Genomic DNA, 22,573 nt, shown 5'->3' on the forward strand with positions numbered 1-22,573 from the left:
TGGGAGCATGATATTGTCCTAAATCTCTTAGTCTGCTGAAGCATTAAGAGTTCCTTTCACTGGAACTGAGGGGCCGAACCCAACTCCCGAAAAACAACCCCACACCATAATCCCCCCTCCACCAAACTTTACACTTGGCACAATGCAGTCAGACAAGTACCGTTCTCCTGGCAACCGCCAAACCCAGACTCGTCCGCCGGACTGCCAGACGGAGAAGCGTGATTTGTCACTCCAGTGAACACATCTCCACTGCTCTGGAGTCCAGTGGCGGCGCTTTACACTACTGCATTCGACGCTTTGCATTGCGCTTGGTGATGTAAGGCTTGGGTGCAGCTGCTCGGCCATGGAAACCCATTCCATGAAGCTCTCTACGCACTGTTCTTGAGCTAATCTGAAGGCCACATGAAGTTTGGAGGTCTGTAGCGATTGACTCTGCAGAAAGTTGGCGACCTCTGTGCACCATGCGCCTCAGCATCCGCTGACCCCGCTCTGTCATTTTACGTGGCCTACCACTTTGTGGCTGGGTTTCTGCCGTTCCCGATCGCTTCCACTTTGTTATAATACCACTGACAGTTGCCTGTGGAATATTTAGTAGCGAGGAAATTTCACGACTGGACTTGTTGCACAGGTGGCATCCTATCACAGTACCACGCTGCAATTCGCGACCCATTCTTTCATAAATGTTTGTGGAAGCAGTCTGCATGCCTAGGTGCTTGGTTTTATACACCTGTGGCCATGGAAGTGATTGGAACACCTGAATTCAGTGATTTGGATGGGTGCGTGAATACTTTTGGTAATATAGTGTATGTCTCAGTATGTGCTAATGTACTAGCATAGGCTAAAAATGATGAAAACAGACTTACTTTGCTCTGCTTTAAGCTTTAGCCCAGCTATAGCTTTTATTGCATCTCTAGCAGGAAGCTTTTCCACAAAAGTGGAATTGTTTTCTGTAAAATGCCTCTTAATGTTAGATTTTTTACGAGGCTGACGTCGCTTCTCGTTCGCCAGCTTCTTGTTCGAATTTTCCTGTTCCACCTTAAATGTAACTGCTGCACCGTTTAAGGTGGAACAGGAAAATTTGAACGAAAAGCTGACTTTGGCTTCATGACTTAGTGTTTGACAGTTTCTCGTTGCAGATTAAACATATCAGGAAACCATCTGAGTGCTTATAACCGCAAATAAGTCCACTCGTCTCTAAATTAGCGATGTTCATCTTAAATCTTTCTCTTTGCCTTTTCGTTAGCTACTAGCTAGACGAGACTGTTATCTGTGTTGCTATGTGACCAGCAGTCTGCACGCCGATCTTCAGGGTTAAAGGGTTAATTAGAAGTTGTAGGCTACATTAACAAATTAACGTTTAAGACATTTATTGTTAAAACTGGAATGATCGGCAGCAATATCTATATTTTATTCACAGAAGTTTTGCAATAAATCCACGAACCCTTAATATTGGGTGATATTACTGGCAAAACAATATTTCGGTCACTGTTTGCATTTGGTCCTAAAATGTGCAGCTAGCGCCCCACACTCCGACTGCTTTAATTCACACTGGAGCTTTTCTCATCCCAGAATTTTGCCCTTAAAAAGAGCTCAGCCAGTTTGCCCATAAACACAGTTAACCATGTTTAATTCAGGACACAAACATCACTTTGGTTAAGACCTTTTCCCCAGAAAGCCCCTGAGTATGTTTGTCAACTAAATGTGTGTGTTTACTCCCTGGTGTACGGTGGCTGGTTAATAACGCAGGCTGGGAGACGGTTCAGCAGGGATGGAATCTCCTCACTGACCCTTCAGTGCTGCTCTGCAACTGAATTGGACACAATCAGGATAGAGGTCTAGTCTGAGGAGACTTTCGATACGCTCATTGTGTTTTCAGCTCATTTATGCATGCCCTTGAGAGCTCGCACATCATCTGAAAGCGCTATTCTTGTGCTCGACAAGATTATCAGTTTTGTTCGTGGTCGTATGAGCATGTCCTCCCTTTTTGATATTAACATAGAGATTTTGTGCAGTTTTTTGTTTTACAGTAAGACAGAACACAAAGGAAAAGCCAAACAGACAAAACCTAGAATGTCATGCAGATTGAAGTGGAGCTTGCTATGGTCAGCAATAGTAGCCCTCAGATTCCTCTTTTTCAGGCGTAGATTTATTTATTTATATATTTCAATGTTTAATATTTCATCACGCTGAGATTAAAAAATCACTTTTAAATGAACCCTGACAAAGAAAAAAGCACACAAAAACAAGAGGCAAAGTAATTCAACATAAAACAGGAATAACAGACAATAAAGCGACCATCAAAACATTGATGATTAACCTAATATAATATACAGTATATAGTACAGTGCAAAAGTCTTAGGCACTCAAGAAAATTGTTTAAAGCTTTTCATGTAAGTCTTACTGCCAGTAACAGTATGTAACATCAGATAAATATTGATGAATACATTTAATAGCAATTCAGTGAAATGTAACATATCGCTGCTGCCGGACCAAAACCTTGTGTCTCTATTTTTGCCGTTTTTCAGTTTTTGACATAATTTGAAAAAACCTACTGTCCTTTATATTGTTTGTAAATTTCAAGATGAATGGACCAAAAGAAATGACCCAAAATTGCTTGGGGAAAAAGTCCCCGTGACTTACATTAAAAGTAGAGTATGGGTTTTCCTTCTCCTGTAAAGTTACTAGTTTGGAGAGACAAGGTTTTGGTCCGACAGCAGCGAGATATTTCTTTGTTTTTTTTTAAAGTTATTAATATCTTTGTCACAAAAACACAGGTTTGGTTCCTGACTTTTCACCGCACGGCATGGATTTGTGAAATTCCGTCAGCAGCATTTAATCATAGATTGATTAAATAAACTAGGAATTGGATGGTAACTATAAACACTGCACTTTCTCAAGAACAGCTTTGGAAATTCAACTTTATTTAAAAATAAACTAGAGCTGCCCAAAGTTGGAACAAGCATTACAACAACCATATTTTTATACTAGATGTAATTTCTTCAACTCTGTTTTTCCTTTCAAATTTGTACTTTAAATTTTGTTTTTTGTTTTTTAAGTAGCAAGATAAAATGTTAGAAAATCCATTTTTAAATACATACAAAATGTGAAACCCACCTACCTTTCTTTATTTGTTTACTCAGCCCTCAGCCCACCACGAATATTACACTTTGCCTCCTCCAGACAAAAAGGGCGCCTCTGAGTTAAGCTAACATACTAATACAAATTAAATCATAATTTATTATTTATCTGTGTTTTCATGTGTATTTATTCTAATGTTAGTATAAAGACTTAAGGTTTTTGTGCAGTGCTGTAGATAATATAAGTTAAAAAAATAAATCTTATATAAACTCACCCCTTACAGAAGCATTTATATAGTACAGTTAATCCCTCCTTAAAGCAATAGTTTGGTGAATAATCAAAATATATTGTTGTGTATATACATAGACAATATCTCACAGAGCTAAAAACAGTAGTAGCAGCCCTCTTTAAGCCTGAATATGTCCATTTTAATAGATAACAGTAGGTTATTCAGTGTCAAAACAAATAAGCAAGTCTATTTGGTATTACTGAACAACTTGACATGGTTTGAGGTAAGTGTGTGGTGTTTTAGGCATGCAGTTTTAGCAATTTAGCATGATGCTAACTGGTAGTATAGCTTTCATTCCTGGTTAGCTAAAATTCGTTGTTAACACCAAACACATATTTGCTTTGCAAAAGGGGAAATTGTGTTCGATTTTTGGCTGAACTGTATTCAGTCCAAGTTACATTTTGTAAAGGCAGTATTCAGAGTACAGTTGCTTTTTACATTTTTAGAAGACTACTCACTAAATTTAAAAAATAATAATATATATAGCATCTTTAAAGGAAACACCATCAATGCTTGTTTATAAACTATTTATAATCAGTGCATTTCATGTAACGAACATGCTCATTAGACAAATTCTAAAGAGGACCTCAATTAACGACTTCTTTACAGATACTGAATTTCCTACTGAAGCCTGAATGGATTGATTAATCAGTATGATGATCAGTTATTAATCTCAGTGTTACTGAGCTCTGCTAAAGCCTGAGTAGACTGATAAATCAATATGATGATCAGTTATTAATCTCAGTGTTACTGAGCTCTGCTAAAGCCTGAGTAGACTGATAAATCAATATGATGATCAGTTATTATACTAGGTGTTACTGAGCTCTGCTAAAGCCTGAGTAGACTGATAAATCAGTGTGATGATTAGTTATTAATCTCAGTCTTACTGAGCTCTGCTAAAGCCTGAGTAGACTGATAAATCAATGTGATGATTAGTTATTAATCTCAGTGTTACTGAGCTCTGCTAAAGCCTGAGTAGACTGATAAATCAATGTGATGATCGGTTATTAATCTCAGTGTTACTGAGCTAAGCCTGAGTAGAGTCTACTAGGTAAGTTATCATCTGTGTTGTCCTGTATTGTACTCCTTGGGGAATTGTGGGACCAGCAGTGGACTGAAGCATGTATTCTGAATACCTTACTTTTTATGTATTGTAATACATTTAGGACAGTGTATTCACTATCCAGCCATCACTACTTTGTCTGTGTATCTTAACCCTGGACGTGCCACCAACTGTGTGAAAGCTGATTTGAGATATACTATTGGCCATTTTTTTTCTAATATTCACTGTTGGTGTGTTTCAGGTGGATCTGAGTGCTGCCAGGAGAAGTCCAGGGAAAACAAGGATGCTGACCATCTGAAGCCTGGTGTTTTCTGTCATGTGAGTTGAAGTGTTTTGTCATCTTTTACACTGCGACACATGTTTCGCAGACACGTACACTTGTGAGCTTATTAACAGTTTGGGAAGCACATGCTTTTTCTTTTTTTTGGAAATGACAGTATGGGAGGTGTGAGCTGCGCTAATCGTTGCTCATTCTCTTCACTGGGAGGCAAAAATTCATCCACATCCACATCTTACATTAGAAATCGCAATCATTTTCTGAAAGGCATCCTGAATTGAACAACAAATCAAAATGTAGTGACTTTTGCTCTGCCTCTAAAGCCCATCTATGGGACAATTCTACCACACCAGTCACATCACCATACACACTAGCTGCCTTTCAGCTGCAGTTCTACCAGTATAAACACTCAGCAGCTCAGAAACTGATCCCAAGAATTATTGAACTTGCTGCAAAGAAAGATGACAGCTGTCTAGATCGAGTACATAGGCAGGTTTCACAGACCTACCTCCTGGGGACTTCAGATTTCATTCTTAGGCCCACGGATTTTTACTGGTTGAGCTTGATGCCCCTGCTGTAAAGCGTCTTCTGATTTTTGATTACATCACAGACGGGAAAATGTAATAACCAAAAATATCATGTTTCACCTCCCACCCTGTTTTATCATCGAAAGTGAACACTTAGCTAGCACAGATACCCTCCTTTATACCACGTTTCTCTCACAAATACAAAAGAAAAATGCATTATGATTTGCTATTCACATTGACTTTAAATGAGAAATAATCGTTTGTTCTTATGTAGCTCTACAGCAGTAGCTCTTTCACACTGAGATGAACTCTACAGTGGCCTAATTGATGTTAGCGGATTTTGTGATAATCGACTGTGCCAGTATTATGCAAATTATCATTTTTTGTTCTCTTTCTCATGCCTTGTGTTTTTTTATTGCTTCACCTTTATTTAACAGTTCCCTTTATACAATTATACTAATCTATGCTTAGTTTAAGAATATATACAGTAGAAAAGATTGCACTTAATTATAGGCTTTAAAAACATAACCAGCTAATTAACCGCACACATACATACATTGAACACCGCTTAGAAAGATTAAAACATTTTCAGTCTGAGGAATATGCAAATAAACCAAAGAAACTCTGGTACATTGGGACCCTTTTTCAAGTTTGGCAATAATTTGTTTTTTCCACCAAACAAACATGTAGAACCACTGGATGTTAACAGTGTTACATGCCATCTCTGCCGTCATTATACAGTCCTGTGGAAAAGTCAGAGACCAGTTAGTCAAAACGCCCATTAGTTCTTTCAGTATCAGGAACAGAAAATTGCACAGAAGCCTCAACAACTAAATATAATATCATTTTTTTAGTATTCACCTTTTTACAGCTTCTATTCTTTTCAGGAGACTCACTTTCAGCCTTTCAAAGAAATCTGCAGGGATATTTTTCCACACCTCCAAAGTTCAGTTTTAGAGGTTGGTCTTGCATTTTCTGCTTCTCATGAAGTTATCATTCATATCATTTAATCATCAAACTCCAGTTCTGTTTAGCACAAGTCAGGCATAATTATGCTGCGACATCTACAGGTGTAATTCAATTCATCTACAGCATTCAAGTACCTCTCGCATTATTTACCTCAAAATTCCAACATAGATCTGCAAAAATAAAACCAATAAATTGGCCAATTGCTGATTTTGTGTTTTGAGCAAAAATGTGCCTATTCCGATCCTGGCCCATTCCGATTGTGCATCCCTAATCACCCTCAGGGAGACTGAAGGATGTAGGGTAGGCCTTTTTAACTCTCATATGTGGTACCTTGTAACTCAATTCAGATCGTGATTATATCTTTTATCTCAATATATCTGCTGATGATAATCATTTGTCTAAATTTACATTATCATCCAAGCTTACTTTACAGCAGAAATTACACATAGAAATAGAATTATACAGAATTATATAATTTTAGCTCATATTCTCTCCTTGTCATGCAACGTCTTGAACTTAAATTAATCTTAGAAGTTTTCTTGACCTCCTAGTGCTGCCATGCACAAGCAATATAGTGTACAATCTTTTGCACATTAGGGTTTGAATTCATTGTATGCTTAATTGTCTTCAATCTGTATTCCATTGCGGAGCCTCATCCAACCACACCCTGCTGAACTTAGACGCAGTTGGTTGGCCTTATTAACAGTATCTAACGCGTTTCCCTGGTAACTGAGGAGATGAGAGGGAAGGTGTGAAAGCTGCTGAGACAGAAGCTGTTGTTTCTCCTCCTTTCGTTCCGAGATACAATTGTTTTGGTGCAAACCACCGACCAAAAAACATTCGCCAGGCTCCAAGTGTTAATACTTCCAAATATAACCCACTGTTTTCATCTGACATTTTCAATTATTTTTAGAGCGCAGTAAATTCTTACAGCTCCCACTGATCCTCAGAACAATAATTACTATGGAACAATAGAACGTCTACAAGATTCTGTGTGGGATGTTGCTGTTTTTTTTAATGAGGTTGAGCCGGTTGAGTAGAAAATGACATATTGCATTGTAGGCTCTCTTGGCACGAGCTGCTGATTATGTAAGTACAGGAGCGCTCACAGTTGGGTGAACTTGTCATGCTCATTGAAGGATGCTATTGTAAAGCCTGGTTTGGTTTTCACACTGCGTGGGAGACAGCGGGACCCGTCGACTTTCACGCACAAACCGGATCTCTACTTTCGGCTTTCGTGATGAAGTTCAGTTTGCTTCTTAGCAAGTCTTTTGGAATTGCTCCATTCATAGGCCTGACTTAAAGGGGAATTCCATCGATTTTTTTAAAAAGTCTGCGGCCGAGATGTTAACAAAGTCGTTCAGAGTGGTTAGATGAGAAATGGTGCAATGCAGAGAAATTTACTGACTCTTTTGTTACAATTTCTTTTCGAATTTTTGACAGTGGTGGTGATAGGAACCAGGGGTCACAACATCTATAGCACAAATATAGACATTTTATTACTATCCAAAATCACCAGTGAACCGACACTGAAAAAAACCTTTTATCTCCATTTTAGTAGTTTTTATTTTTTACATAATTTTCACCAGCTACTGTTTGCAGTGGATCAAAATTTTATGACAAACTGACCAACAGAAACAGTCTAAAATGATGAGAATTGAATCTTGTAGTATTAACTTAGTGAAAACTAAAGTCCCAGGGAACACAAAGTAAAACTTTAAAAATGTCATAAAAGTATCATAAAAAGTCATTTAGTATCATAACAGTGACACCAAGCTTGAGTGTTATATGAAACATCCAGCAAAACTTGAATGAAATATACGAGATATAGCCTGAGTATGATAACACACGGTTTACAAACTGCTGACCAGGCCGATCTGAGAACTGTGTGGGCGTGGCTAATGAGTAGCTTGATTGACAGCTCTTGTCCAACACTCCTAGCCTGCTCCGCCCCTCACACAGAACTGAAATCATTATCCAGCTTTTATGTGATGCTAACTGAACGATAAAAGTCACAGACGAACAGATGTTGCAGATGGACGGACGGATGAATCAAGAGATGGACGAAGCAACGTGTGATGAAATGGACGAATGAGTGATGTGTGTGTACGTATAAACGAATGAACGGGTATCAGGGAGCTACAGACAGGTGGTCTAGCTTGGTAGCTTTAGGTTATGCTGAATTTGCTTTAGCCTGCTAAGTTTCTCTGCCTCTGAAACTGTTCTGTATGGGCGGGGCAAAAGACGCAGCCTTGTGATTGGTCAGGGGAATGTTTACGGAAGCGTTACCCAAGATTAGGTTTGCCCAGTTTACATCTGGAGGAGAGAAATATGGTGAAATATGTCGGTCGTTTATCAGTCTTTGGAACATTATTCAAAGGGTCTGTTTTGCCTGTTTACTGTTTACCTGCAAGAACAAGATTAACCTAATTAGAAAGAAAACACAGATTTAGGTTCTTAAAGAATGTTTTTCCTTTGCCTGTGAAGTTACTCTTACAGTGATGGTAAAACAAAACTTTGTAAATTGTTGAAATTCCTCTTTACAGCTCTGGTTCACTCAGAAGTCTAATTTACACAATTTTCTTCGTTATTGTTTGGTATCCAAACTGCTTGTTTAGTTTTGCCCTGCAGCTATGAGGCAAGTTGACACACAGGCTAAGATACAAATTGTGTAAATTAGATTTTTAACTGAAATATTACTGTCTGAAGCATTTTAAGCTGGTAGTCATATCTTTCTGTTTTGATGAGCTGTGTGTGTCTGTAGTCTATAGACTCATAAACAAATGCAGTCCAGCCATATTATATTAATGCTGTTAATACTTTTGTAGCAAAGCATTGGGTCAAATGTGTTACATTACATTCTCTTCTGTGTTATAACTGCTGAAAGTGCTTTGGGATTACTTGTAAATACCATGACTCATGAAGGAGTGGTAGGGTGACAAAAACACTTAATCATCTGAATTAATTATGTCTTCCACAGGGTTTGGGTCCTCAAAAAAGGATGAGAACGTTCATTTTCTGACAACGCGCTAGCGGACAAAGGGTTCGCAGAACAGATTTCACAGAACTCGAGCTGTTGTCTGGGTTTAGGGGAAGAAGAACGTGGTGAAAAAATGGGCCGTAAGAAGATCCAGATCACTCGCATTGTTGATGAAAGGAACAGACAGGTGAAAGCCGTTTATCTTTTCTCTTGGGTTTACACTGTACTTGGCTATAGCAGTAAGCAGCTGAATGTCCTGTTGTAGAGGCAGTGACTGGTGATCACTAGTCACTGGAACGGCTTGTTAAGTTTTTTATTTGATTCTGTTCCTACTGGTGAGTTTTTTGTTTGAAAAGCATGACTTTAACATTTACTCAATGACAAAAATCACCACCTGGCCCAAATGTCAACCATCAGCCAAGACATGTTTGGTGTCTGATGTTTATTTCTACAGGGCTAATGTCGCTGACAAATCACTGTAATGAAAACTTATAGTTAGCATCATGCAGACTGCATGCCTAGGTCATGACAGACCTGCCTCAAAGTGTGTTAACTCCTTGGGAAGGGGCCCTCCAGCAGGCCCAAAGTTTTATTACACTTTTTTTTTCTCCCCAAGTTAGTCATATCCAATTCCACCCACTAGTTAGGACTCCTCCAACCACACATTACCACCAGCGCTAGGAGGGCGAAGGCTAGCACAGGCTTCCTCTGAGCCATTGCATCTTTTCGAACTGCCACTCATGCAATGTCATTGAACAGCATTATCGACAGTGTTGTCTTAAAAACTTTAAAGTGGGGAAATCTAACCCAATAACTCTGTATTACTGAACTGTCTGTAGATGAGACTGACCAACATGAAGTGGCCAAACGTCCGTGGGCTGTGTCTGGCACACTGTTGCAAATTATTTTCAGTGGAAAGTAGCTAAAGACTGTACAAAAAGTCGCTAAATGTTGCTAGATGATGCTCTAAATATCTGTGATGTCATCACATCATATTTGCATTCTGCCTAGTGTCAGATGGTGTCAGCCCTTTACATCTGGTTGCTTCTCTCTTGCTTTTTGTGCTCACAAATAATGTGTTTTAAAACAGCCAAAATCCTAATAGAGCTGTTCTCATGTACATAATTTTCTGTTTCTGTTATGAGACAACGGGACAAGTATGAAATAGAGACAGAAACGCGGCTCTTTAAGACAACATGTGAACCAACGGCGCTTCCAAGCCATTTCCAAACAGCTAGTCTGCACCGCTAAAATTCTGGGGTGCCATCCTACCCATCCAGAGAGCGAGGCCAATTGTGCTCTCTTGGACTCCCACCCACAGATGGCTGTAGCATCACCAGGGATCGAACTTGCGATCTCCTGATGATACGACCAACGGTTAGACGGTTGCGCCACTCAGGATCCCCTAATTGCACACTTCTATATCCTGATCATAGCTCACCCAGTTTGCATTGAAGTCTGTGTAGTTACTGAATAATAAGCCGTAGTAAGTCTGGGATTTGAAGGGGTTACATTATTCAGTTATCTCTAATTGAGTCGCTTATGTTGTTTCTGATGCTGCATGACTTACTGGTTGCGGCAAGTTTGATAAGTTAGGTTTTCAGTAATATGATGCTAACCTAGTGGCCATACATGTCCATCGCATATTACATGAGAACATTTTTAACATTGAAATATTAAAACTCAATTTTAAAGAGTGCCATTTTTGAATAGTAAGGGCTGTGCTTTAAACTATAGCCTACAATATCAGCAGTGTTGTCTTGAAAAAGTGGGGAAATCTAACGTGATAACACTGTATTCATGATCTGTCTGTAGATGAGACTGACCAACATGAAGTGGCCAAACGTCCGTGGGCTGTGTCTGGCACACTGTTGCAAACTATTTTCAATGGAAAGTAGCTAAAGGCTGTGCAAAAAGCCACTAAATGTTGCTAGATGATGCCCTAAATATTTGCTTTCTGCATTCTGCCTAGTGTCAAATGGTGTCAGCCCTTTACATCTGGCCGCTTCTCTCTGACTCTCTGTGCTCACATATGCTGTATTATAATACATCTGAAATTCCAATAGAGCTGTTCTTATGTACAAATTCTTTTGTTATCACATGATGGGACGAATATCGCATACCGACTGAAATGCAGCCCATTAAGACTACATGTTAACCAGCAGTCTCTTCCAAGCCATTTCCAAGCAGCTACTCTGCACCGCTGAAATTCTGATTTTGTAACCGTGACAGTCTCTAACAAAATCATCTTACACATAATTTAAAGACTGCAGCTGTGCTGTGATTTTGGCTGTATTTACATGTAAAATGATCAATGAGCATCTAGTCCAGTCAGAGTGAGACGACGTTCATTTGCTCATATACTTGTCTGAACAGCTCGTTATTGCATTATTGCTGATACATCCTGTTAACTATTTTTATGTCTTCTAACATTTGAAGCATAAACTTTGTCCCATGTGCAGACCAGTTTCTGGCTGAACGTCATAAACTTCCATTATGATGCAAATGCACACGCACAGAACGTACCTAAACGTTCCGAATGGCAATGTAATCAGATACAGGAGTTTACATGGTTATTATTCTTCTGTTTAACAGATTATTTACAGGATTACCCACCTCGTTCAATCGGATAGAAATTGTATTTGAAATGGCCTCAATCGGACTAGTCTATTCCGATTGAGGTGTAAACATGGACATATTCCAATTGAGCTATTAGGGGCATGTCGCTAAAATACAAGCAGGTTGGAAAAAGGTTGAGCCCTAAAGCAGCCTAGCATAGGTTATAATGTATATTATAACATAATAATGTCCCATCTTATATCTCCTCCTGAAAGCACAAGAATTTCGAATAGTATGTGCATTGAAATGTTGAATATCAGTCTTTGACCACACCACACATCAGCAATCTGATTGGTTGCCCCTCATTTCATTTGTATAAAGTTAATCCAGAATGAGAGAGAGTAGAGAAATCAGGCTGTGCGTCAGCGGTTTGATGTTCAGTTACATGTGTAGATTGTCGCACATTATGCTGCATTATTGCACAATGTCAATTACCAAAGAAATTCAAATGGAAAAAAAGGAAATCATTTTACATGAAGTCATCGTTCACGTCATGTATATGCTGCTTAAAATGTCAGCACCCTCAACTAAAAACACCTTCCCGCAACTAAAATCTAGCATAGCCATATATGCTGCTATGTTAGATTCATGATCACTAACCACTCTTTCTGCCTTGTTGGTTGATGAGGTTGTGAGTTAGACTGTGTGTATGTGGCTCTGGGAGGAGACTCAGCGGCCACACACTGGGGCGCTTGTCCTGCGTCTCACTGGACCTGCTGTCCCTGTGGTGTGGTTGCAGTAATTAGAGGAGTCTAGAGCTCTGTATCTCTTGTTAGCCAGCAGAGCCAGTCTGAGGAGCCAGTCTCTCTCTCTTTCTAACCCCTGATGGCCATCACTCAAGCTGAAGCCGCAGAGCTAGGCTGGAATTCGCGCAGTCTGCCCCATGCTCTAAATATAAACTCTCGCACCAGCACAACAAACCATATCTTGTCTGGAAGAGTTCTTGTTTGCTATATTATGCGCTCAGTACACACTGTGCCCTTTTTATTGAAATTATTTAACATTTGCACATAGGCTGCTCGCAGGTGAGGGTTCATTTCTATCGCTGAGCCTGACGTTACTTTCATACACATTGTCATAATGCCAGATTACAGACTTTAGATTGTGGCATTAAGGATTTATGCTGTATCTTGAGCCATACAAACTTGGTTCATTACGAGATTAGATGCAGTGAAATGCATTTAAGAATTACATGTAGCCATGTAGAGTTTTCTTATTGTGTTAGTACATTATATTATGCTATTGGCCAAAATCTTGTATGATTCTCTGTGAAAATGATGCAATTATGTTCATCCCTCTGCAACATTACACTCAGCAGATCCACAGTCCCTTGACATCAAAATCAAACGTTACTGAAGTATCCTCGAAATGCTGAGTAGAAGAATTTCAAATAGCATGAACTGTACTAGAGATCCCTTACTTGTATGAAGAAAGTATATTGCATCGACAAAATTACTGCCATAAGCAAGTAAACTGCTGGACAAAATAACTCTGGTGTGATATTGTTTATTAAAGAGAAATTCCACTGATTTTTTAAAATGATGTATAATTCAGTGGTTAAGATGTAAACAGACTCATTCAGAGTGGTTTGATGTGAAAAGGTTCATTGTAGAGAAACTTACAGACTCAGATTTCTTTACAAAGGTGGTGGAACCAGGGGTCACAATGTCCACAACACAAATATAGCAGTTTTAATTACTATATAAACCACCACTGAACCTACACGTCTTATGAGTTTTAATAAAAATGGAGATACAAGTTTTTGTTCTGACAGCAACGAAAGCAGTCTTTTCTGCTTTGTGGTCTGATTTATACTAATTTGCCTTGAAACACCTGCATGTATCTTTCCGCCATGAAAGTATTAAAAAATGTATGTTTTAAGCTAAAACATATTCAGTTATAAGTTCATTATTTCAAATTTGAAAACTATTATGAAACAATGTTTCATGCATCAGACAATGTATTCATAACCATTTCATGTAATAACTTTCTGTGATGGAGCTTTTAGAGGCATTAAACTCTTCAGACGTCTGGTTCCTATCACCCCCACTTTGAACAATTCAGTAGAACAAAGCATTTCACATCAAACCACTCTGAATGACTTTGTTTATTTCTATTTATTTATGCAGACATTTAGAAAATTTTGTGGAATGCACCCTCTTTCACTTTTATCAATGTGGTTATGGCCACCCTCCAAATCTTGTATTCATAAACTAGTGATTTGTAGCTGGTTTTTAAATGAGGCTGCTGCTGAGCACCAGGCCTGCTCAGATGATAATGTCCCCGGATAATGTTCCTCTCTGCAGCCTGGTGCTCAGCAGTGAAGTGGTGGAAGGTTTGGGATTCCTCAGGGAGGGGTGATAATTGGCAGGGAACATGATGAGATCTGGCAACCCTGACAGCTGGGCTCTGTCACACTGTCATGAACAGAAGAAGAGAACTGTGTTCTCTTGACCATCCTAATGAGGCCATTACAGTCTTGTTATCTCAAAGGGCAGGAAATTGTACCAATAACATGGATCTCAGAGTCTAGAACACCTAGAACTAGGTCTGGGACACAACACATTTGCATACACACACACCTAGAACTTGATCTAGAACACAACACGTTTGCATACACACATATAGTAGTAATTTTAATCAACAATTTGGCCCCTTTACCTCAAATGTCAATTGGCTAATGATCCTCTGAAGTTTGCTCCTTCAGTTTTGCACTGGAGCTATGAGGCTAATGTAGCTAACAAGCATAGTTAGCGTTGCGAAAACTGCATGACTAAATTGCCTTAAACGTGTTGAGTTGTTGAGCAGACTTGCTTATGTGCTTTTTGGAACTGTCTTTTATCCATAAAACAATAAAACACAAGACAAATGCTAACTTATACTAACTGGTGTACATAATGTCTGTTACTTGCTAGCTACATTAGTCTTGTAGCTCCAGTGCAAAACTAAAGAAGAACTCTTGAGACACCAAACATGTCTTGGCTGATTGACTACTTAGGTAGGTGAAAGAGGAAAGTTGTGTGAATTAGATTTTTGGCCAAACTAAGGAGCACACACAGCATGGTAAATGGTTAAGTTAAGCTAAAACCTCTTTGCCATGTGTTTGTGTTTAAGCTTGCGTTACATTTTTCTTTCCTCTTATATTTCTCATGTGGTCTGATTTCTAGGTAACCTTCAACAAGAGGAAGTTTGGCCTGATGAAGAAGGCCTATGAGCTGAGTGTGCTGTGTGACTGTGAGATAGCCCTCATTATCTTCAACAGCTCCAATAAGCTCTTCCAGTACGCAAGCACAGACATGGACAAGGTCTTGCTGAAATACACCGAGTACAACGAGCCTCACGAGAGCAGGACCAACTCAGACATTGTGGAGGTAAAGAGCTGCATTTGACATGGAGCAATGAAGTTTGATTTAATGTCCACTGCTTTTAGGACCCAAACAGAATGAAAATGTCATCACCAATGCCAAGTTTAGCAGGCTAAACGTAATAATATAGGCCAATATATTCTCAAATGATCCAAAATAAAAAAGACCAATAATTGTCAGTTGCAGATTTCCTTAAAGTCTGCTGTATTGTAGTGCTGGGAGTAGTGCTTCCCAGAATTCTTTTTCCCAGCCTAAAACAAGAGTATAATATGCTATTTGTGTTATGCAGTATTCTGTAGCGCAGCTTTATATGTTCTCTTACTACAGTACATACATCATGCAGCTATTAGGAATCCCTGTGGTGTCAACCAATCCTGACTGCTAGCCTAGCTATCTAAATTAATAAGCTGTTATAGATGGTGTAGCGTAGTGGATAATATTGCTGCCCTTCACAGGGTAGACTGGGATTTGATTCTTTGCCTGGGCATGCAAACCATGCTTTACCAGTCACTGTCCTTGAGCAAAATTCCTAATGCTACTGTCTGCTACATCATTGTATGTCGCTCCATATAAAAGTGCCTGTCAAATGCCATAAATGTACTAGCTAATAAAAATAACCACACTAGCATTGGTGTAACTCTTACCAAAGTAAACAAAATTGTGACATGATTCTACCTTTACTCAGCACACAATGAATGTCGGAGACAAGTTTTTTCATGTTTTAGCCAGAGAAAACTGAGGTAAGGCCTCTATATAGCTTTTACTTTGGCTTTTAGCTTCGCCTCATTTGACAGTCTTTTCTGTTGCTGTAGTCCATTCTCTGCACTGTAATGTTGATTTGGAGATGTTGACTTGTAACTGCAGTTACATGGCTTCTTCCTACCTTCAAGATACATCATCAGAAGGGGAAACTAATGTAGCACTACTCTAGGAGGCACATAGGTATGTTTACAACAGATTGAGCAGTTGTTACTTTTTTCATTTTATCTGGAGTGTCCCTTTAATATTGGCCAATTAGATCAGCCAGCATGTTTTGTAGTAGCTCCTGCTTTTGAAATATGACGTCAAAGAAACTGAAGGGAGGATTACTGTAGGCTAATATGTTCAATGTACAGATGAACAAAACAGAATCACAAACAGGGATGTAGCTGCCATATAAAAAGAGGTGGACAGTGGACTTGATGCATTTCCAGCATGGCTGTCTCTGTTTTTTCAAACATGTAATTGAATATGATATGAATAGAGCTGTGAATTGACTGTAAATAGATTAGAATAAAGCAGGCAGGACTATAGTGTCTGGGAATGCAGACTGCTTTTGCTGATGCTGCGATATATTTGGTGTGCAGTCCGTTCCCCATTTGGTCATGCTTTCAGTAATTACAGTTCAGTCACTCAGTCAAGCTAGTAGCATGTTCTCAGATTGCTGTGGCCATCCTGACCTTCACATTTGCTCCATTTGCTATTAGCCATTAGCTATTAGCAAATTGTCTCGTCTAGTACCAGTTTGTCTTTGCTTGTAGTTGCTGCTCTACAAAGTTCATCCCACCACACTGAATGTAATATGTACGTGTGTACGTGTATTTAACATAGGCTGTGCATAATAATGAATATCATCATTTTGTAATGTAAATGTGCAAGATGTTTTCATAAGACTCATGATGTCTCACAGTAAATATGTTTCTGCTTTATTTTATTTTACATTACAGATTACACGTTGATGTTGATTTTCTCAGTGAAAGTAAGTTTACACATCCTCTCCAGGGAACGCACTTAAATAGGACATTTTTCTACAATTTTAGTGCACAATTTCTATTTACTTAGTGCTCAATTTCTATGTATTGATTTTAATAAATTGGAGAAAAATTAAATATAATATGTGCCTTTTGCACAGGCCACATTTTGTGCTGTATTTTTTCCAATATTTTAAATTCAGTTAATAAACCGTAATTGTGCATTAAAATGAGCAGAAGTGTGATCTCTGTAGAGAATGTGTTCACTTATTTTCACTTAGAAAATCATAGGGGCACCCAAACCTTTGCATATGACAGTATTTGCCTCAGTCCAGCAGAAGAAAATGCCCTCAGTTCACATTTTTTGTGAAGTAAACATGTGATTGTGAAAGCCAGCAACTGTGGAAAATAACTGGTTAGCTCAAATAATTGTGACCAGACGATTGTGTAATATTTGTGACCGGCCTGGTCATAGGGTTTTTTTGGCTGGACAAGGAGATTATTTCTGCTCTCTGAAAACCTGGCAGGCTGCCAGCCCAAAATCGATATGTCCTTATTGCAGCATTTTGTAGGATCTGGAACCAGGAAGAGCGGATAGTTCACATGGAGTGACGCAGGCCTTTCTTACTGTAGCCATGTGTTGATGAACACATGGGGAGGAAGTGCAGCTAACGGGTTGGAGCTAAAAATACAGCCAAGGCGCTGTCCAAAACACACACACAGAAACTTGAGATGCTATCTGTCAAGGACCTGGCGAGCGCGCCTGGCAGAGCCTGCCCGTGTTTGCCCACTGCTAATGGGGCATTTTGAAAAATCTGAATCACTTACGGACTGGGCAGGCGTTACACATCGCACTACATCTGTTTATTTATTCAATTTACTGCTAGAGATTTACACACAGCACATGATTCCTCCAGTCAAAGTACTGTGCAAAACTCAGAGACCACCCTTCATTTAATGTTCAGTGAAATATGACTATTAATTACAAGCTGTTCATTTTTCAGGAGATAATTCTGAGGAAATTAGTTTTAAGATAATCCACTACAGAAAAGTCAAAGGAAACTAAGAGGAGAAGAATTCCAAGACTGGAGTTTTTTTTCATTTTTTCACTGTTGTTTTAAAGTTATTAAAATGTCACAATCAGGGCTTTTATCTTGGAGAGAAAATCAAGCTCTCTTCAGAATTGGAAAAATCCACAGGTGTATCTTTCCATTCTTCCACTGTGAGAAGACAGCTCAGCGCTATGGGTCTGAAAGGATGTGTAGCTGTCAAGAAGCTCTTACTGAGAAAAGGAAACAGACACATCAAACAAAGAAGCTGCTGGTGTTGTCAGAACAATGGACTGACCACCCCAGAGTCCAGACCTCAACATTACTAGATTACTTTGATTGTGAGACAATGCAACCAACTTCTAAGACTGAACTTTAAAGGTGTGGAAAAATATCCCTGTAGATTTCTTTAAAAAACTGAAAGCAAATCTCATGGAAAAAAATGGAAAATGGAAGCTGTAATAAAGGTACATATATGTACCTTTCTTACAGCTTCCATTTTCCATATATATATATATATATATATATATATAAATTCCTCTGATTGTATCCATCCCTCTTTTACCTTCAGCACTTCCAAGCGTAACATTCTTTTCCGATGAATCGGTTCTTCTCAGAATATGTCCATAATAAGAGCGTCAGTTTGGTTGTCTCAGCTTCGAGTTGGGAGGTGAGGCTCAATTTGTTTGGGGTTCCATTTGTTTGTTTTCTTTGCTGTCCAAAGAACTTTCAAAAGTCTTTGCCAACACCAAAGTTTAAAGGCATTAATATTTCTCCTGTCTCACTTGTTTATTGTCCAGCTTTCACATCCATAAAGAACCACAGAGAGGACCACAGCCTGGACAGTTCTGACCTTTGTAGAGACAAATTGTTGCATTTGAAGATCTTTTCAAGCTCCTTCATCCTTGTTCTGCTGAGTGCCTTCTGTGTTGTGTTTCTAGAGCGCTGGATCCTCTGCTGTTTATAACTGATCCGAGTAGACAAAACTTGTCCACTATTTCCACATCTTCACCCTCAATTTGACTGGAAATTATATCTTTCCACAGTAATGTACATATTGCCTATGTTAGGCATCCAAGTCCTATTGTCCAGGTAGTGCTCTCCTGAAATATATCCTGAGTAGGAGTGTAAAAATGCATTGATCTGAAGGTGTTTAGTCACTTACAATAATATTCAATATAGTAGTAAAATAAAATTATTTGACCACTTTCAAATTATGAAATGACCTCCATGACCTGTGCATCTAGTGTGTTTTTAAAAGCAATTCAGTTAAATTGTACCAAAGTAATGGCTTTCAGTTTCATCAAATGGAAATTATGTTGAAATCATGCATTGAATCTTTTCCTGATAAAGGCTCATTTTTTTTATATAACCGTAGAGAGGATTTTAGTGTCTTTTCTTCTCTTTGTCTGATTCACTCTGGCTGTTTTGTCCTTTGCTGTTTCTTTTCCAGGCCCTAAATAAGAAAGAGCAGCGAGGCTGCGAGAGCCCAGATCCGGACACATCCTCCTACGTCCTCACTCCACACACTGAGGAGAAATACCAGAAGATCAATGAGGAGTTTGACAACATGATGAGAAATCATAAAATTGTAAGTTGTATTTAAGACATTATGTTTTTACTTTTAGTTATTCTTCATCCACACAACTTTTCCATTTACATTTCTTTAAATGTAACTTACAGATCATGTAGACCGTAGATATGAGAATCAAACCGATATATCGGCTAGCCAGTAATGTTGGCCGATATTGGCATGCACAGTTTTAAAGGAGTGGTTGGACTGGCCAGTGCCCTCCTCTGAAATCTGATTGGCCACCCCAGATGCCGCCATGAAATTTCTGCCACTTCATTGGCCTCCACCTCGCTTATAGGTGGGTGTTTGCACCTTTAAGAGGCGAGTTGTTTTGCTATAAGTGGAACAACTCTCCACCACCACCACCATCACCAACACCATCACCAACACCATCACCAACACCATCACCACCACGACCCCACCCCTTTATCTGTTCAGGAAAATGTGAAATGCAAAGTGAAAAAAATCCTAATAATGAATAGAGTTGAAGGCCTTAAATTTATGTTCCAGCACTTCAGTTTTTTGACGTTTGTAAAATGGAAATTAAAACGTACAGCTTCAGATTTATCCCTGAAGCATTTAACTTATGATACGTGGCCACCAATTTTTAGCTCAAAAATAATGCATTATAATGCTTGAAGTAATACATTTTTATTAAGAGAACTTTTACTATTTACTATTAAGGAAAAACAATGCAATTAAAAGAGTAATTAACAAAAACAGAACCACAAAGAATTCTGGGTAGCTCCACCCCCATTGCCGCAATATTTATTTCAGTCAAAACTGTGGCTGCATCCAAAAAACACACCACTGTACTAAATAGCATGTGAAAAATAGTACACTAACATTAGATGTGCATCATTAGTATAGTATGTATAGTGTAGCAGTGTGTGGCTTTGGACCTGACTTGTGTTTATTTTAGTTTATAAAATAGATGTGTGCTGTAAAAACCCAGTTTTTGTTTAAACTGAGAGGTTGACAACTTATGCTCTTGACTAGAACTTGACAGATCAGCTAGCAAAGTAGCATCAAACCCAGTTTAACCTCAAATGGCTGTGTCCTCCCTAAATAGTGAGTTAAGGGGGTTTTAATCCGCTTCGCGTTGTGCCTGTGATAAATTCACTGTAATGCACATGGCGTACTTTATTAAGAACCTAGAGTTGAGTGTCATATATGTGTCAGTAACGCACTGTTGAACTAAAACTGTTGGAGTCTAAAATTACAATCTAAAATGTAAATATAAAATTATATCAGGTGTCAGAATTGTAGTCCTTTAAAATCTTTATCAGTATCGACCACAAAATGTTCATATCATCAGGCCCTAGCAGAAAGCACTAATAAGATAAAATCAGTTAAATTGCCTATTAATAACCAGCAGTCAGTTGCCCCAGCTGAACGCAAGTTTGATCGTAAGATCCTAAACATTACGTTGAGAGTAGTTAGTTTAAAACTAGTGAAACACAGAATTTCAGTTGCACCACAGACAGTTACGGTACATCTTGACTAGTAGTGCATGAAGTGACCGTAGCTTGAAACACTGTCGCACACAATGATGTTTTCACTCTGCAGCCAATCAGTAACGCTGCCCGACATAAACAGGAAACATTACATGCAGTGAAATGGCTCGCATTTCTCTCTTTTCATGCCACGTTTACTTTGCTTAAGCTGTGTCAGTCATAGTAACTATAATTCAAAAACGAGATTGTAATTTACAATAAAGTTGTGTTTTCAAAGTGTCCGTCTTTTGTATGTGTGTTTATTCTGTTCTGCTGCTGGTTTCCGCTTCCGAATTTCAAACTGGTTTCTTGTGTACAATATTTTAACGGCACTTTATCAATGAACAGTTGGTAACGTTAGCGAAGCTGCGGCTAATCACTACTTCAATCAGCTGACTGACAGAAAGGTGATGTTAGCTATGTTTGTTACTCTGAGGACTGATGGAGCTGCTCTTATTGCTCTGCATGCAGATGATCTGTGTACGTGAACAGAGTCGCCCACCAGGTTTTAGAATTACCCTGTAGCAAAATATCTCTATGCCAGACACACTTATAAGGTAGGACTTGAGGTTCCGTTCCTGCCTGTGTTGTGTTGCAAATCTGCGGCTGGGAGGTCTGTGATCTTTTCTGTCTTCAGTTGATGAAAACAGGTGTAATCTATCTTGTAGAAGCGGTTGCCAACGCAAACCGAGACGTATTCCGTTTTCTTGCAAGTTTTCCCGTTGATCAAATTGACCAGTCATTTTAACTGATTTTTATGGCAGAACTTACAGCTGCTATAGGGTATGTGTACATTTTAAAGTATAACTTAAAGTTACATTGAAACTATGTTACTTGGTGCAACCAGTAAAATTCTAGTAGCTCGTAAACTTGAATGTAGTGGCCGTTTACGTTCAAACTAGCCTACAATACATCATTATCACAGTAGTAACCTTTGCAGTAATCGCAGACAGCTGCAGTATGTAAACAAGTCCTCTAACCAACCTGTGTTTTTTATAGTCACAGGTCCAGATGAGTGCTTTTTCGTGAATTAAGGTATTCATGTAATCCAGTGAAACAGGGCAAGTCTATTTGTACCAAAGACTGCATATCACATTCTTCATTGTGTTTTTCATGTTGCTTGTATCACAATTAAAATATGTAGCAATATAATCACAATACTAGATCGTATCGTGTTATATTTATGAAACCCTTCTATTATTCTTCTAAGTAATCCTTATTTCAGCTGTTCTGAATGCCTCCATGTTTGTGTTTCTGACTGTAGCCGGCTGTCCTGTCCCAGCAGAGCTTCACACTGCCTGTGGCCATCCCCGTGGCTGACCCCAGCGCCCTCTCCTACAGCACAGCGAGCTCACTGGCCACTCCGGCCCTGCCCTCAGCCACAGTGTCCCTGAGTGAAGCGGCCATGCTGTCCCTGTCCTCCAGTACGCTGCACACATCGCCCAGCACTGGGTTAGCAGGTCCGTTACACAAGCACTTCACCTTCTGTGTGCTTTCTCACCAGTGTTAAATCTACAGTGCTAAGCTGAAATATGTAATAGCCTATATATTCTTTTAT

At 39.0% G+C, this 22,573-nt stretch overlaps 1 protein-coding gene across 2 annotated transcripts in view; it reads left to right on the forward strand.

Moving 5' to 3' along the window:
- Positions 1-22,573, forward strand: part of mef2ab (myocyte enhancer factor 2ab) — a 53,916-nt gene that overhangs the window by 20,252 nt on the left and 11,091 nt on the right. Inside the window, exons 3-7 of one of the 2 annotated variants that reach the window (XM_036585981.1) lie at positions 4,672-4,748; positions 9,184-9,370; positions 14,970-15,173; positions 19,400-19,537; positions 22,280-22,475. In XM_036585981.1, coding sequence (XP_036441874.1) covers positions 9,317-9,370; positions 14,970-15,173; positions 19,400-19,537; positions 22,280-22,475 — 592 coding nt within the window. In that variant the 5' untranslated portion in view covers positions 4,672-4,748; positions 9,184-9,316. The remainder of the gene's footprint in view (positions 1-4,671; positions 4,749-9,183; positions 9,371-14,969; positions 15,174-19,399; positions 19,538-22,279; positions 22,476-22,573) is intronic. The other variant, XM_036585982.1, reaches the window with a different exon arrangement.

Source organism: Colossoma macropomum, unplaced genomic scaffold (genome assembly GCF_904425465.1).
Source record: "Colossoma macropomum unplaced genomic scaffold, Colossoma_macropomum, whole genome shotgun sequence".
NCBI classification, from domain to species: Eukaryota; Metazoa; Chordata; class Actinopteri; order Characiformes; family Serrasalmidae; genus Colossoma; species Colossoma macropomum.